Source organism: Oncorhynchus gorbuscha, linkage group LG05, assembly GCF_021184085.1.
Source record: "Oncorhynchus gorbuscha isolate QuinsamMale2020 ecotype Even-year linkage group LG05, OgorEven_v1.0, whole genome shotgun sequence".
NCBI classification, from domain to species: domain Eukaryota; kingdom Metazoa; phylum Chordata; class Actinopteri; order Salmoniformes; family Salmonidae; genus Oncorhynchus; species Oncorhynchus gorbuscha.
The window spans coordinates 41,420,393-41,438,856 of NC_060177.1; the positions used below are offsets into that span (position 1 = coordinate 41,420,393).

Below are 18,464 nucleotides of genomic sequence, written 5' to 3' on the forward strand. Positions count from 1 at the left end.
ACTTTGGGCTGGATGTGTGAAAGTGTAGTTTAAACCTGCATAGCCTATGAGCAGAATTACTGTTTTACCTCAATTATCCACGAAATCCATAGGTGCCATTTTTTCCCCTACATTTTCCCCACGTGCACCAGCCCCCCTAGTAATTCGAGTTTCAGCCAATGTGCTTCTGCCCCTTGCCATTTGAGTGATGGCTAGCAAGAGGCCTGCCCAGCGTTATCAAATGAGGTTGCAGGGAGGACCAACGGCTCAGTGGACACAGCAGAGAGATAGAGAGAGAGAGAGCAATGACGTGGTGCACATACAATGCCTTTTTCCACATTTTGTTATGTTACAGCCTTATTCTAAAATGTATTAAATAAATCAAAATTCCTCAGCAATCTACACCCAATACCCCATAATGACAAAGCAAAAACAGGTTTTATGATTTTTTTTTTGCAAATAAAAAATAAACAAATTTACGTAAGTATTCAGAACCTTTGCAACGAGCTCAGGTGCATCCTGTTTCCATTGATCATCCTTAAGATGTTTCTACAACTTGGAGTCCACTTGTGGTACATTCAATTCATTGGACATGATTTGGAAAGGCACACGCCTCTTTATAAGGTCCCACAGTTAACAGTGCATGCCAAAGCAAAAAAACAAAGCCATGAGGTTGAAGGAATTGTCCGTTGAGCTCCGAGACAGGATTGTGTCGAGCCACAGATCTAGGGAAGGGTACCAAAAAAGTCTACCACGTCTCTCCACACAAAATGAACAAAACTAACATACTAACACACAATCATATCCTTTTGTCCATTATCAGGCCTGCTCAGCTCAGGATTATTGAGTCAAAAATGACGGGTCTAAGTAACAGTCTATCATAGGGGAGAAAAGTAAGAATTGAACAGATAAGTCTTGTCCGAGCCAGAACTGCCCATAGGGTATCTCCTGTTTCTGTAGTGTGAGGCCGCTTGATGTACAAGCACGCCCTAACCCCAATCTATCTTTTTAATGCTAAGTGTCAAGCAGAAAGGCATCCGTTTCCATTTTTAGAGGCTTTGGTATGGCTCGACTGGGGATTGAACTCCCGACCTTCCAATTTCAGGTGGACACTAATCACAAGGCCACTGAAGATGGTTTGTCTCTCCTCGAACTACTGATAAAATAATCTACTCTCATACTGTACATTATGTCACACAGTCCCGACCCTTCTAATGCTTCAATGTGGTATACTAGAGGGAATATGACAGTTTCAGTTTCTGTTGTATCCAATTCTATGCCGGTGTGTGTGTGTATCATCTCCCTGCAGGCAGTTCATGAGTTGCTCAGCAGTGGAACAAAGAAATGAATGACAGACAGTCGAGTAGCTACATAGCTAATCCTTTGTGGCATGCGCGTCTTTCGAAATTGAGAAGGGGAGGGGGCCCGTAGACTCGTTCTAGCACATTTTCTCATACAGTTCCCCTCAGAACTTAATCGAGTATCTGATGTAATTATGCATGATTTCGGAGACTACTAGCTAGCTAACTCACTTGTCATATCCAATGTGCTTGACACCCATTTTAATTTGTAACATTATTCAATTAGTTTTTTAGCTGAAATATGAATATAAGTTGGGGTTACGAAAAGCCAGGTATGTATTTTTCTTTTTCCGACAGCAGGTGTATCAATATTAGCTTTGGTTTATGTGAATTCCACAGGAGCACAGGCCAACGTGGGGGCATACCAGAGAAAGGGTGCAGGAGGTTTCTCGATTCTTCGGTTCGGTTTTGGAGGCGGGAGTGGGTACCACTGGGGGGGAGCCATGTGATTTTTTTTAGGGGGTGTTGTGGTGTAACTGTGCACACTCGTTCTCTCTCTGCCTCTCTCACTCGCTTTCTCTCGTTCTCACTCGCTCTCTCTCACTCTCACACTATTACCTATGTAGTACACTACTTTTGACCAGGGTCCATAGGGCTCTCGTCAAAAGTTGTGCATTATGTACGGAATAGCATGCCATTTGGGATGCAGCCATGGCCTGGCGAGTTCATGAACAGGAGGCGGAGGCTGAGTGGAGGAACAGGAAAGGAGCTCGCCGGGCCTCTTTCCCATCTGGTAATAATCCAGGAGTCTTTTCCCACTGATTCCCGAACTCGCCAGATCATCTCAAAAACATCAGTGGTTTGGACACCGGGGCTCTGACCCGTGAGTAGGCAATCAGCCCAGAGCATCGGAGTTTGTGTTTTTCCTCTCCTTATCCCAATTTCATTCTGCAGTTTATACGTCTGCAGAGAATGCATTTCAGAATGGGTTTTTGGTGCAGGGATGAACTGTATGTGGACTGAAAGCTATATCTGCATCCCAAATGGCACCCTATGCCTCATATAGTGCACTACTTAAACTAGTAAGCAGAATCTATTACAATATTGCAATAGTCTGGCACCGCATTAACACTCCTGACTCCGGACTAAACATACCCTCCATGGCCATGGGGGTTTGAGCCTCGGCTTCACCGACTGTCTGTGCCCTTCCTACCTGTTTCTCCTCCTTTGTCTATCCCCATGTCTCGCTTCCTACTATCTAAAACTTCACTAAAATATACAAGGAAGTTTGCACCTCCATTCTCCCCCCAAAATGAAATTATAATAATGTCATACCTAATCGTCTCTTAAAGAGTTAGTTCATCCAAATTACAAATGTACATATTGGTTTCCTTACCCTACAAGCAGTCATTGACAGCCACACCTTGGTTTTGACAGAATATGACAGCAAGCCACACCTTGGTTTTGACAGAATATGACAGCAAGCCACACCTTGATTTTGTTTACCTGGCCACTGTTTCAAATGCTAAATAGTTTGCATTTGTGGCACAAATCAAATGAAAGTCAATGGTACCTATATTAGTATTTTCGCACTTGTCCATATCATCTATAAGTAATTTCTTTGTTAGACAAAACATTTTTAGATACAAACAAAGGATGATTTGGACATGAAGTGCACAAAAATGCCAGCCAGACTAAACTGAATTACCTATATAAATAAAGGTGAGATAAAACAAAAAGTTATATTCCTTCCTATGTCTACTGCATCTCTGCAGTTGGCTCTCCAATTGAAATGCCTGGCTTAGAGCTGAATAGCTGAAGACAGCCCCTCTGTTACCCCTGGCAGTCCAACGCTTGTTTTCTTGTATATAAAATAAACTTGTAATTCAGATTCTGTAATTGTATATTTTTATTATTTTTTTTACTATTGTTTATAAAATTTTACCCCATTTTCTCCCAATGCCGTGATATCCAATTGGTAGTTACGACATTGTCTCATTTCAACAACTACCCAATGGGCTCGGGAGAGGCGAAGATCGTGACATGCGTCCTTTCGAAGCATGCTCTGCCAAGCCGCGCTGCTTCTTAACACACTGGTCACTTAACATGGATGTCAGACAAACCAATGTGTTGTAATTGTACAATTGAACCCTGATGCTATGCTTAACAAACAAACATTTGATTGTCCAGGCTCAGCCCCCAACCTTGGACAGGGTCTGGTTGGGGGGCTGGTTGCATGGTTGACATCATGGCAACCTAGTCATTATGGCCCAGATTAGTGGAGCACAAAGCCTGGTGCTTTAACATCTTCTCTCTCTCTCTCTCTCTCTCTCTCTCTCTCTCTCTCTCTCTCTCTCTCTCTCTCTCTCTCTCTCTCTCTCTCTCTCTCTCTCTCTCTCTCTCCTCTCTCTCTCTCTCACTCTCTCTCTCTCCCTCTCACCACTCTCTCTCTCACCTCTCTCTCACCTCTCACACCTCTCTCCTCTCTCACACACTCTCTCTCTCACACTCTCTCTCACACTCTCTCTCTCACCCTCTCTCTCACTCTCTCTCTCTCTCACACTCTCTCTCTCACACTCTCTCACACTCTCTCTCTCTCACTCTCTCTCTCTCTCTCTCTCTCTCTCTCTCACTCTCTCTCTCTCACTCTCTCTCTCTCTCTCTCTCTCTCTCTCTCTCTCTCTCTCTCTCTCTCTCTCTCTCTCTCTCTCTCTCTCTCTCTCTCTCTCTCTCTCTCACACACACCCCCATTCTCTATCTGTCCCTCTTTCTTTTCTCTCTACTGCTAGAGGGCTCTTTCCAAGACTTTATTTACTTTCTTCCATGGCTGAGATTCATTTCCTGAGCTCATATGCATTTCAAAAGTCTCCGGGAGGGAAGCACCTTGTTCCAGGGTGAACAAATAGTCACCGCAGTGAATACTAAACCCATCAGTGGTGTCGCGGCTGTTGGCTGCCTTCGGATTCGTTGGCAGTCGACTGTCGGTCCGATGATTGACATACTTACTCACTGTTGAATTTACTGTCTGACTGGCAATAAATGCAGAATGTATCTTATAACACAATGGCATTTTCATTAGTTTATGACCCTGTAGGCTATATGTAAAAGCACAAACACTAAAGTGTTCAAAAAATGTTATTCGTGGAGTACCTTTGTTACAACTATGAAACCGAAAGCAAAAACCGAACGACAAAAAAATTTACACCTCAACCACTAAGACATTAGTAGCCTAAACATCATTATAAGCGCCAAGTGTGCTTGTTAAATTGTGAAATTCGGCCCAAAAGTAATGATGATTGCATTATCATGAATATGTGCCGATATGACAGCAGTCAAAAATAGTCAATTATTGTAAGTTCGTGCTTATGCATCTTCACGCAATGGCATCAGTTGTAGAATGTCCATGTCACGTAAACAACAAAAGCTATTTTTTCAAGGGATGGGTGTAGAGTCTGCTCTCTCAGTGATGACAATTTGTGTTGATAATCAGCCGGTAGCATTGTCACGGTCTTGTTCTATCAGATGTCTCACTGTTTAATTTGGTGGTGGCGCAGGCAACTGCTCAGTGCGCACTGTTCTGGCATTTTTGCGTTTAAGCTTCGGTGGTATAGGTTCAGGCTGAGGCTCAGAATCAGAAGAATAATCATCAGAGATGTCATGATTAATTTCTTCCCAACCATTGGAGTCGTTTTGATTCAGACTTAGTAAATTATGCACACTTTCACTTTGTACTCCAAGTAGACAGAGTAGACTGATAAGACTTCATTCACAATGTGTGATTACATAATTAAGCATCGTTCTCTTCCCCTCACTATTCAACTCTACGTTTTGTAGTGATTCATATGTTGATGATGTAAATAATATTTGTTGGTCTGTGGTTTGTAATGAGGAGCAACCAGACGCTGCACTTGACGCATTTATGAAACTACAGTACTTATTCCAGTTACTAATAAGCACTCACCCATTAAGAAAATGACTGGATTGACAAGGAATTTAAAAATTGTATGGTTGAGATGGATGAGGCAGAAGGTATGGCAATTAAGTCTGGCGGCAATTAAGTCTGGCAGCCCAACTGATTGGCAAACATAAGCCAAATTAAGATATGTGACTAAACTAAATAAAAATAAACTACACTATGAAACAAAGATAAATTATATAAAGAATGATAGTAAAAAGCTTTGGGGCACCTTAAATGACATTTTGGGAAAAAAAGACAACTCGGCTTTTTCATGTATTGAATCAGATGGCTCATTCATCACAAAGCCCACTGATACTGCAAACTACTACTACTTGGCAAGATAAGCAACAAACGCTGACACGACACATCCAAGTATTACGGATCAAATTATGAAAGACAATAATTGTGCTTTTGAATTCCGTAAAGTCGGTGTGGAAGAGGTGAAAAAATGATTGTTGTCTATCAACAATGACAAACCAGGGTCTGACAATCTAGATGGAAAATTACTGAGGATAATAGCAGATGTTATTTCCACTCCTATTTGCCACCAATTCAATTTAAGCCTACTAGAGAGCATGTGCCCTCAGGCCTGGAGGGAAGCTAAAGTCATTCCACTACCCAAGAATAGTAAAGCCCCACTGGCTCAAATAGCCGACCAATCCGCCTGTTACCAACCCTTAGTAAACTTTTGGAAAGAATTGTATTTGACCAGATACAATGCTATTTTACAGTAAACAAATTGACAACACACTTTCAGCATGCTTGTAGGGAAGGACACTCAACAAGCACAGAACTTACACAAATGACTGATGATTGGCTGAGAGAAATTGATGATAAAATGATTGTGGGGGCTGTCTTAGACTTCAGTGCAGCTTTTGACATTATTGATCATAGTCTACTGCTGGTGAAAATGTATGTGTTATGGCTTTACACTTGCTATAATGTGGATAAAGAGTTACTTGTCTAATAGAACAAAGAGGGTGTTCTTTAATGGAAGCCTATCAAATATTATCCAGCGAGAATCAGGAATTCCCCAGGGTAGCTGTTTAGGCCCTTTGCTTTTTTCAATTTTTACTAATGACATGCCACTGACTGAGTAAAGCCAGAGTTTCTATGTATACAGCTGACTCTATACACGTCAGCTACTTCAGCGACTGAAATTACTGCAACACTCAACAAAGAGCTGCAGTTAGTTTCAGAGTGGGTGGCAAGAAATAAGTTTGCCGTAAATATTTCTAATTCTATTTGTATTTGGAACAAAACCCTCACTAAACCCTAAACCTCAACTAAATCTTGTAATAAATACTGTGGAAATTGAGCAAGTTGAGATGACTAAACTACTTTGAGTAACGCTAGATTATAAACTGTCACGGTCAAAACATATTGATGCAGTAGTAGCTAATATGGGGAGAAGTCTATCTATATTGTTTTATTTTTTATTTCAACTTTATTTAACCTGGTAGGCTAGTTGAGAACAAGTTCTCATTTACAACTGCGACCTGGCCAAGATAAAGCGTAGCAGTGTGAACAGACAACAATACAGTTACACATGGTGTAAACAATAAACAAGTCAATAACACAGTAGAAAAAAAGAGTTTATATACATTGTGTGCAAAAGGCATGAGGAGGTAGGCAAATAATTACAATTTAGCAGATTAACACTGGAGTGATAAATGGTCAGATGGTCATGTGCGGGTAGAGATACTGGTGTGCAAAAGAGCAGAAAAGTACATAAATAAAAACAGTATGGGGATGAGGTAGATCAATTGGGTGGGCTATTTACCGATGGACTATGTACAGCTGCAGCGATCGGTTAGCTGCTCAGATAGCAGATATTTAAAGTTGGTGAGGGAGATAAAAGTCTCCAACTTCAGCGATTTTTGCAATTCCAGTCAGAGGCAGCAGAGAACTGGAAGGAAAGGCGGCCAAATTAGGTGTTGGCTTTAGGAATGATCAGTGAGATACACCTGCTGGAGCTCGTGCTACGGGTGGGTGTTGCCATCGTGACCAGTGAACTGAGATAAGGCGGGGATTTACCTAGCATGGACTTGTAGATGACCTGGAGCCAGTAGGTCTGGCGACGAATATGTAGCGAGGGCCAGCCGACTAGAGCATACAGGTCACAGTGGTGGGTGGTATAAGGTGTTTTAGTAACAAAACGGATGGCACTGTGATAAAATGCATCCAGTTTGCTGAGTAGAGTATTGGAAGCTATTTTGTAGATGACATCGCCGAAGTCGAGGATCGGTAGGATAGTCAGTTCTACTAGGGTAAGCGGCGTGAGTGAAGGAGGCTTTGTTGCGAAATAGAAAGCCAACTCTAGATTTTGATTTTAGATTAGAGATGTTTGATATGAGTCTGGAAGGAGAGTTTACAGTCTAGCCAGACACCTAGCTACTTATAGATGTCCACATATTCTAGGTCGGAACCATCCAGGGTGGTGATGCTAGTCGGGCGAGCGGGTGCAGGCAGCGAAGGGTTGAAAAGCATGCATTTGGTTTTACTAGTGTTTAAGAGCAGTTGGAGGCCACGGAAGGAGTGTTGTATGGCATTGAAGCTCGTTTGGAGGTGAGATAGCACAGTGTCCAAGGAAGGGCCAGAAGTATACAAAATGGTGTCGTCTGCGCAGAGATGGATCAGGGAATCGCCCGTAGCAAGATCAACATTGTTGATATATACAGAGAAAAGAGTCGGCCCGATAATTGAACCCTGTGGCACCCCCATAGAGACTGCCAGAGGACCGGACAACATGCCCTCCGATTTGACACACTAAACTCTGTCTGCAAAGTAGTTTGTGAACCAGGCAAGGCAGTCATTAAAAAAACTGAGGCTACTGAGTCTGCCAATAAGAATATGGTGATTGACAGAGTCGAAAGCCTTGGCCTGGTCGATGAAGACGGTCTTTTATCGATGGCAGTTATGATATCGTTTAGTACCTTGAGCGTGACTGAGGTGCACCCGTGACCGGTTCGGAAACCAGATTGCACAGCGGAGAAGGTTGGCCGAAGTTTTCAATTATCATGGATTTATCGGTGGTGAACGTGTTACCTAGCCTCAATGCAGTGGGCAGCTGGGAGGAGGTGCTCTTGTTCTCCATGGACTTTACAGTGTCCCAGAACTTTTTTGGAGTTAGAGCTACAGGATGCAAATTTCTGCTTGAAAAAGCTGGCCTTTGCTTTCCTGACTGACAGTGTGTATTTGTTCCTGACTTTCCTGAACAGTTGCATTTCACGGGGACTATTCGATGCTATTTTTTAAATTTTATTTTAAATTTTACCTTTATTTTACTAGGCAAGTCAGTTAAGAACAAATTCTTATTTTCAATGACGGCCTAGGAACAGTGGGTTAACATCCTTGACATATTATGAATCCTCAAAACAATAAATGAGATAATCCTATAACTGATTACTTAATTCCTTGATTGACTAATTGATGGATTGATTGTGACTGACTGACTGATTGATTCATTGCCTTTTTTCTGTTGTCACAGGATGAATTGGACCTGACAGACAAGAACAGGGAGGCAATGTTTGCTCTACCTGCTGAGAAGAAATGGCAGATCTACTGCAGCAAGAAGAAGGTGAGTTCTGGTACACACACACTCACACAGAACATTATTTAGAATCAACAATATTTATCCCATTGCCCTTAGTTGAACACACACACACTATATCCAATCTCATCTCTTGAACAGACTGTTCCCTCGTGCAGCTTCAGATTGTCAACATACAGTCCGAAAGGGGGAATGTTTTGGTTAGACCTCCCTTTCACCCCTTTCTCTTGCCATAATGTCCTTCCTTTCTCGTTCCATAACAGCGCTGGCTTACTCTGTGGTCAGGTCTCTGTGAGGAAACGGCATTCTTGATAGAAGAAAGTGTGCTTGGACCCCTTGCTCAACAGCAAATGAAATAAATACACAAGGTGTGCTTTCCAAATGGCACACTATCCCCTATGTAGTGCACTACTTTTGAACAGAGCCTTGTCTCTGGCGCCATTTGGGACATGGACATGAACTTCCCAAAGTCCTTTTGGGGAGAATCATTTTTGGCAAAGCACATGTGCCCCTGTGTTTGCAGGGCCGGCTCTAACCTTTTGGGGGCCCTAAGCAAAACAGTGCAGTTGTACAGCTGAATTATTACAATTCTACAAGTTCTGCTATGGGGTGGAGAGACATTTTTGCAGTTTTAAAGCAAATTTCCTGCAATTTGACACATTTTGTAATGACTAATGCCATGTTAATATGATATCTGAGTGAGAATGACTAACAAAATCAATGGGGGCCTGCCATCCCAAATAATATTCCCCGGCCAAAAAGGGTCCTCCTCTGCATCACAATGGTATTCCATGAACTACTAGCGTCCGTTGCCCGTGGCTATATCAACGGTGTGTTGACCTAATGATTAGAATTTTGGAGAACATTACAGCCTAGATGACATTATTTTCATCATCGCTATGTAAACAAGGCTGATTTCCACGACAAATTTGCTGTTTAAGTTTTGTTTAGCTAATAAAATGAAAACATTACTTCTAACTACGTTTGGGTACCTGGTTAACATTACAACATGAAATCCATGTCTTACACGCTGATACTTTTCGGAAATGGCAAAGAAAATATGTAATCTGCTTGACACATTAGCCACTTACAGCAAATATACACTCCATTCATATGCAAATCCATTTGATTCATACACTGGCTTGTCTGACTGTCATGTTTTTATTTTCACCTGCCCTTCCCTAATCTATACTGAAATAATATAATTTCAGTAGTCCTCTGTTGTGATACGGCAGCGTAGCCTAGTGGTTAGAGCGTTGGACTAGTAACCGGAAGGTTGCGAGTTCAAACCCCCCGAGCTGACAAGGTACAAATCTGTCGTTCTTCCCCTGAACAGGCAGTTAACCCACTGTTCCCAGGCCGTCATTGAAAATAAGAATATGTTCTTAACTGACTTGCCTGGTTAAATAAAGGTAAAATGTAAAAAAATACATTTTTGTTCTATCTCACATAGATAATTAGTACACCCTTGTGGTTGAATATATATGTATATATTGTAAGTCCTAGGTTACAACAATGAATGATGTGGAACAAATAAATACCATCAAAGGATACCTTACAACTTACAATAATGAACAGCTTGTGAAACAGCTGTGAAAACCAACCTGGCACTATTTAAGATTTTAATATTTAAACTTTGATTGTTTTTGGTACAGTGTCATTCATTTATTTTCACCCCTCAAAAACATTGTACACTCACATGACAATCAGACTAAAATACTAAATTACTGTGTGTGGAATATAGAGGAGGTGGTTGCTGTGTGGGTGGGAGGTTCTGCCTGTCACTTGTTCTCAACAGGCAGACCGTCTCGGAAGGGGGACATGAAGAGGGAGACAGCAAAATCCAGGCACTGCTGCTTTATTTGTTCTGAGTGTTTGCAGTGCTAGTGTTTATCGTTCATTTGTGTATCTCACATATTATGTGCCCAGTATGATTGAGCAAAAAAACTTTCTGAGCAGATAATGACAACATGACAATAACAGTAGCTGTAGATGATGTAATGAAACGTTGGAGCGTGCTTGGTAATGGAGGACCTCAGGTGATCCACGTCTGGATGTTGGGCAGAATTCCTAGATCCTGGAGAACAGTAGCAGAGTTAAAGGGAACAGGATAAGACACAGAAACGGAAACAAGCAAACACACAGGTTACACTTTACTGCGAGAACATTTGGAGTATTGCAAATGGGCGATATGTACTTTTCAAAACTTCCGGGAACATGTGCTATGGTGAAACAAATTTGAAAGGCTTGATCTCCGGCGCCACAGTCTTCGCCCTCTCAAACTTCTGGCAGGCTAGAATGACCTTTAAGCAAAAAGTAACACATTGAAACATGTGCTCTCTGATATGACATTCATTGAAATCATAATAATTTCAGATATAATAGAATGTGATTGATCAACAAAAGGTTATTTCACTTGCCCAGCTGTCCACCACCTTGACAATTCCACATCAGAAGAAGCATAGGTTAATTTTGGAAATCATACGTTTCACTCCGAAATGGAGCATGGCATCCTTCTCCACCTTAGTAAAAATCACCCTCCTGTGTATGATTGCCAAACAAGTTGGAAGATAACAGTTGTTGAAACAGTCAAGTCTAAGTTCATTTGCACTGCTCTCTTAATCTCTCTGTTTCTATCTCTCCATCTTGTTTCTCTCTCGCATCTCTCTTTGTCTGTCTTCCACTCTTTTCCACTCTCTTCCCACCTCTCCCTCTCTCACTTTCATTCTTTTTCACTTTCTTCCTCCCCCTCTTTGTCTGTCTAGCGAAGACACCTAGTTAAGGGCATTTGGAATTACCATAATTGGTTACTCTTATCCATTTGATTGATTAGGTTTAACTTATAGCTAGACACCTCAATATGACAGACATACAGTTGACGTCGGAGGTTTACATACACCTTCGCCAAATACATTTAAACTCAGTTTTTCACAATTCCTGACATTTAATCAGAGTAAAAATTAGGTCAGTTAGGATCACCACTTTATTTTAAGATTGTGAAATGTCAGAATAATAGTGGAGATTATTCAGGTTTTTATTTCTTTCATCACATTCCAAGTGGGTCAGAAGTTGACATACACTCAATTAGTATTTGGTAGCATTGCCTTTTAATTGTTTAACTTGGGTCAAACTTTTCAGGTAGCCTTCCACAAGCTTCCCACAATAAGTTGGGTGAATTTTTGCCCATTCCTCTTGACAGAGCTGGTGTCACTGAGTCAGGTTTGTAGGCTTCCTTGCTCGCACATGCTTTTTCAGTTCTGCCCACAATTTACTACAGGATTGAGGTCAGGGCTTTGTGATGGCCACTCCAATACCTTTTGTTGTCCTTAAGCCATTTTGCCACAACTTTGGAAGTATACTTGGGGTCATTGACCATTTGGAAGATCCATATGCGACCAAGCTTTAACTTCCTGACTCAACTTTCAATGCAGAATTACTTTCCTATTGTTCCTCAAATACAGTGTATGGTGAACCATGTTGTAGTTCTGAGTCTCTACTTTTATACAATGTGAAAAAAACACCATTGCACATTTTGCTACATAAGACCGAATCCAGATGGTGAGTCACATACGGTATATCATACACTTTGTGAGTCTCCCGTACTAAAACAGTCGGTCGCAGAGCCAGGAAAATATAGGCCAGGACCAAGGAACAAGTCACAACAAAAACAAGGTGTACACACCAAACACACCTCTCATTTATAGGCAGCCAGGGGAGTATAGGGAAATGGGGAGAAGAACAGCACCACCGACTGCTTAGAATGTAGGACGATGTCCACACACACACACACACACATGCACACACACACACACAGAGACATTCAAACGTATGCAGGCACGCATGAATGCACGCACACACACACAAAGCAGCCATTGTTTGGTCGAGATGACAGTGATTTTAATGGGAAGTACCTCAGAGCCATAGCACGGATTAGGGAAACTTTCCTTCCCTCAGTCTCTAGAAACAGTGGCCCTCTTGTTACTTGGGCAAAACCAGCAGCTGCTGTTGTCGCTGTTGTTGTTGTTTTGCCCGTATGATAACATTTGGAATGCCAATAAGAGTTCTCAAGTCCACTTTAGAAATGTATCTATAAAACTGCAGTGCAGTGTGTTTTAGGATTTTGAAATTAAAATATCTGTATATTTTGTAAGTATTTTTGGACTTTATTGAACCGATAGAGCGGATGACAGTGGGGAAAGGGAAAGAGTGAGAGAGGTTAGTAGCCTGGATTCTAAACTATGTCGACACCTTATAATATAATAATAATAATAATATATGCCATTTAGCAGACGCTTTTATCCAAAGCGACTTACAGTCATGTGTGCATACATTCTACGTATGGGTGGTCCCGGGGATCGAACCCACTACCCTGGCGTTACAAGCGCCATGCTCTACCAACTGAGCTACAGAAGGACCATATACATGTGTGCCGGAGGCTGCAGTGCAACTTTCTTCGAGGTCCAGAGTTGAGTTTGAGGGCTATATCAGCTGTATGAAGGCAAGAGTGTTCAAGGCAGTTTTGAATGTCAGTCTGTTGCCTCAAATTTGTCTCTTGACCTGTGTGCACCTACATTGTAAACTTTAATTCATAGGCTAGGTTGTAGCAACCTCATGATGGCTATAGGGAAAATTTGAGTATGATGTAGTAGCCTAAAGCTATCGCTGTTACATTGAACCGGGTGAATGGAATATGAATGACAGTCCTCACATATGATGTAATGGAAATAAATAAAATAATAAAAAATGATCATCCTCCCTCACTGCACTGACCGCAACTGACAGGATGTTTAACTTATGGACAATCACTATATATTAAACCTGCTTTAGATAGGGAAAGGCTCCAAACAAATCACATTTTATTGGTAACGTACACGTGATTAGCAGATGTTAATGCGAGTATAGCATAATGCTTGTGCTTCTAGCTCTGACAGTGCAGTAATATCTGATGTTGTGTCTTTACTATCATTAAATTGAATACTTAGTTTTTGTCAAAGATTCCAGTAATTAGTATTACGTGATTAAACTGAATAATCAACTAGGAAATCAGGGCACCAAGGAAAGTATTCAGATTACAATATAATATTTTTTAAATATTTTCATATCTGATCAATAGTCTTATGATAAATTATTTATTTATTTTACCTCACGTTAGTCTCATTCCAAATGTCGTAAATTGTTGGTTATCTGCACGAACCCAGTCTTCACTATGAGTCATCCATACTTTTAAAATTATTATTATTTTTATTTTTTTTAAACTTTATTTAACTAAGTCCGTTAAGAACAAATTCTTATTTTCAATGACGGCCTATGAACAGTGGGTTAACTGCCTGTTCAGGGACAGAATGACAGATTTGTACCTTGTCAGCTCGGGGGGTTTGAACTTGCAACCTTCCGGGGTCCTGAGATCCTGGGTCTCGACCCCGCCCTGTGCAACTGGGTACTGGACTTCCTGACCGGCCGCCCCCAGGTGGTCAACGTCAACAAAACTAAGGAGATGATTGTGGACTTCAGGAAACAGCAGAGGGAACACCCCCCCTATCCACAGTAGTGGTGATGGAACAGTAGTGGAGAGGGTAGCAAGTTTTAAGTTCCTTGGCATACACATCACAGACAAACTGAATTGGTCCACCCACACAGACAGCATCGTGAAGAAGGCGCAGCAGCGCCTCTTCAACCCCAGGAGGCTGAAGAAATTTGGCTTGTCACCAAAAGCACTCACAAACTTCTACAGATGCACAATCAAGAGCATCCTGGCGGGCTGTATCACCGCCTGGCACGGCAACTGCTCCACCCACAACCGTAAGTCTCTCCAGAGGGTAGTGAGGTCTGCACAACGCATCATCGGGGGCAAACTACCTGCCCTCCAGGACACCTACACCACCCGATGTTACAGGAAGGCCATAAAGATCATCAAGGACAACAACCACCCGAGCCTGAGACTGAAAAACAGCTTCTATCTCAAGGCCATCAGACTGTAAAACAGCCACTACTAACATTGACTCAACTCCAGCCACTTTAATAATGGGAATTGATGGGAAATTATGTAAAATAAATCACTAGCCACTTTAAACAATGCTACCTAATATAATGTTTACATACCCTACATTATTCATCTCATATGTATACGTATATACTGTACTCTATATCATCAACTGCATCTTTATGTAATACATTTATCACTAGCCACTTTAACTATGCCACTTTGTTTACATACTCATCTCATATGTATATACTGTACTCGATACCATCTACTGTATCTTGCCTATGCCGCTCTGTACCATCACTCATTCATATATCTTTATGTACATATTCTTTATCCCCTTACACTTGTGTGTATAAGACAGTAGTTTTGGAATTGTTAGTTCGATTACTTGTTGGTTATTACTGCATTGTCGGAACTAGAAGCACAAGCATTTCGCTACACTCGCATTAACATCTGCTAACCATGTGTATGTGACAAATAAAATTTGATTTGATTTATAAGAGTTTAACCACGTGGTATGGTTAGAAGATTCAGCAATGGTCTGCAACCTTTGTACTCCCGTGATTGAGAGAAACATGGTCTGCTGATTGAAAACCCGATTGGGGTTTTATTCAGAAGGGCCGAAGAGGGCTGTCCCAGGATGTCTGACCCTAACTGGGCTCAGGGGCGGTCCTCTGATTTAGTTCAAATCAAAAGGGAATTGTATTTTACTTCATTAAACAGTCCACAAACATATTACACAATTACACAAACAGTATCATACTCACTCATTCATCTTATACAACAATTAGATATAAACCTCATATCTGAGGCAATTATATAAACAACATTTTGTTAATGTGTCCACACCGTTTCTCTTGAGCTTTCCAAGTTGTGACAAACGGACCAGTTCGTAGCTGGGTACTTCACCAATATTTTACACTTTCTCTGGAACTTGAAATTTGATCGTACTTCAAGTTCTGTGAGGTGGAAGTATTTCCTATGTCTCCATGAAAAACGTCTTTCTATAACTGTGTGTCCATGAGGTCTTCTCAGGAATTTATGACTTCTGACCACAGCAGCCTACTTGAGGGAGGCAAGTGGGAGAGGGGGATGGGGTTGCTATACTCAGAGGCCAACGTCATGACATTAACAAGTAATATCTTACACAACATATACACAATACACACAAATCTAAGTAGGAATGAATTAAGACTATATACATATGGAGTTAACGGACTAAAAAATTGTAGAATAGTATAGAATATGGTATATACATATGAGATGAGTAAAGCAATATATGTTAACATTATTAAGTGACTAAGATACTGTAGAATGGTATAGAATACAGTATATACATATGAGATGAGTAATGCCAGATATGTAAACATTATTAAAGTGACTAGTGTTCCATTCCTTAAAGTGGCCAGTGACTTCTAGTCTATGCCTAAAGGCAGCAGCCTCTAATGTGCTAGTGATAGCTGTTTAACAGTCTGATGGCTTTGAGGTAGAAGCTGTTTTTTAGTCTCTCGGTCCCAGCTTTGATGCACCTGTACTGACCTCGCCTTCTGGATGATAGCGGGCTGAACAGGCAGTGGCTCGGGTGGTTGATGTTCTTGATGATCCTTTTGGCCTTCCCGTGACATTGGGTGCTGTAGTTGTCCTGGAGCGCAGGTAGTTTGTCCCCGGTAATGTGTTGGGCAGCCCGCACCACCCTCTGGAGAGCCCTGCGGTTGCGGGTGGTGCAGTTGCCGTATCAGGCAGTGATACACCCCGACAGGATGCTTTCAATTGTAGATCTGTAAACGTTTGTGAGGATTTTAGGTGACAAGCCAAATTTCTTCAGCCTCCTGAGGTTGAAGAGGGTCTGTTGTGCCTTCTCCACCACACTGTCTGTGTGGGTGGTCCATTTCAGTTTGTCTGTGATGTGTACACCAAGGAATTGGAAGCTTTCCCCCTTCTCCACTGTGGTCCTGCCGATTATAGATGGGGGGTGCACCCTCTGCTGTTTCCTGAAGTCCACGATCATCTCCTTTGTTTTGTTGACATTGGGTGAGAGGTTATTTTCCTGGCACCACCCTGCCAGAGGCCTCACCCTCCTCCCTGTAGGCTGTCTCGTCATCGTTGGTAATCAAGCCTACTACTGTTGCATCGTCTGCAAACTTGATGATTGAGTTGGAGGCGTGCTTGGCCACACAGTCGTGTGAACAAGGGAGTACAAGAGGGGGCTGAGCACACACCCTTGTGGGGCCCTAGTGTTGAGGATCAGCAGAGTGGAGGTGATATTTCCTAACTTCACCACCTGGGGACATTCAGGACCCAGTTGCACAGGTCGGGGTTCAGACCCAAGGCCTTCAGGTTAATGATGAGCTTGGAGGGTACTATGGTGGTGAATGATGAGCTATAGTTAATAAAAAGCATTCTTACATAGGTATTCAACAGCCTGATCAATTCTATGCGAAGGAGATAGTGGTCACACCAGATATTTTGAAAATCTGAGATGACAGGGTGATTAACAAAAGGCTAAGCTGTGTTCCAATATATTTCACTTTTGATTTTCATGAATAGGAAGATTTTCTAGGAAGATTTATGTCCATTGCGTTATGCTAATTAGTGTAAGATGATGAAAACGGTCCCGTTCACGGGATGGGGTGTCAGAGGTTAATCACCCTGTTATCTCAGATTTTAAAAATATGTTTTACAGCCAAAGTTAGACAAGCATTTGTGTAAGTTTATCGATAGCCTAGCATAGCATTATGCCTTGCTAGCAGCAGGCAACCTTGTCACGAAAATCAGAAAAGCAATCAAATTAAATCGTTTACCTTTGATGAACTTTGGATGTTTTCACTCACGAGACTCCCAGGTAGATAGCCAAAGTTAATTTTTTCCCCAAATTTTATTTTTGTAGTCGAAATAGCTCCGTTTGTTCTTCGATCGGAAATTGCGGTCACGACAACGCCGAAAAATATTCCAAATTAGCTCCATAATATCGACAGAAACATGGCAAACGTTGTTTGGAATCTATCCTCAGGGTGTTTTTCAAATATCTATTCGATAATATATCCACCGGGACAATTGGTTTCTCAGTAGAAGCGATTGGAATAATGGCTACCTCTGTACTTTACGCGAGATTTTCTCCGGGAGCATCATGTGACCACTTGCGCAATGTAGCCCCCTATGGGTATTCTTCAACATAATCATAGCACATTCACAGCTCAATAGGGACTCATTGTCACGCAGCGCTTTCAAAATATGGGAAAGTTTTTTTTTCCAAAAATGAAAATACTGCCCCTAGAGTTGCAACAGGTGTTAAGGTATCTGTGACCAACAGTTGCATACTGTATCTGCATTCCCAGTCATGTAACATGCATAGATTAGTGCCTAATTAATTTATTTAAATTGACTGATTTCCTTATATGAACTGTAACTCAGTAAAATCTTTGAAATTGTTGCATGTTGCGTGTATATTTTTGTTCAGTGTAATATTATTTATATAATTAGTGTAACCTCAATATTATATATAATTTTGACCTCAGACCATGCATCCATAGCACTGTCTATGAATTTGAGTGGTTACATTTCTCCAACCTCATCCCTCAGCTGTTTACCAAAACAGTGATGGGGTGTAGGGTTTGTTTGTGTCTGAACCTATTACCCACTACCCATATGTGTTGTGTCACAAATAACACCCTATTCCGCTTATAATGCACT

At 41.5% G+C, this 18,464-nt stretch overlaps 1 protein-coding gene across 1 annotated transcript in view; it reads left to right on the forward strand.

The window, feature by feature from the left end:
* daam2 (dishevelled associated activator of morphogenesis 2) overlaps window positions 1–18,464 on the forward strand; it is a 225,724-nt gene that overhangs the window by 103,915 nt on the left and 103,345 nt on the right. Inside the window, 1 exon segment of the mRNA XM_046349916.1 lies at window positions 8,729–8,818. Coding sequence (XP_046205872.1) covers window positions 8,729–8,818 — 90 coding nt within the window.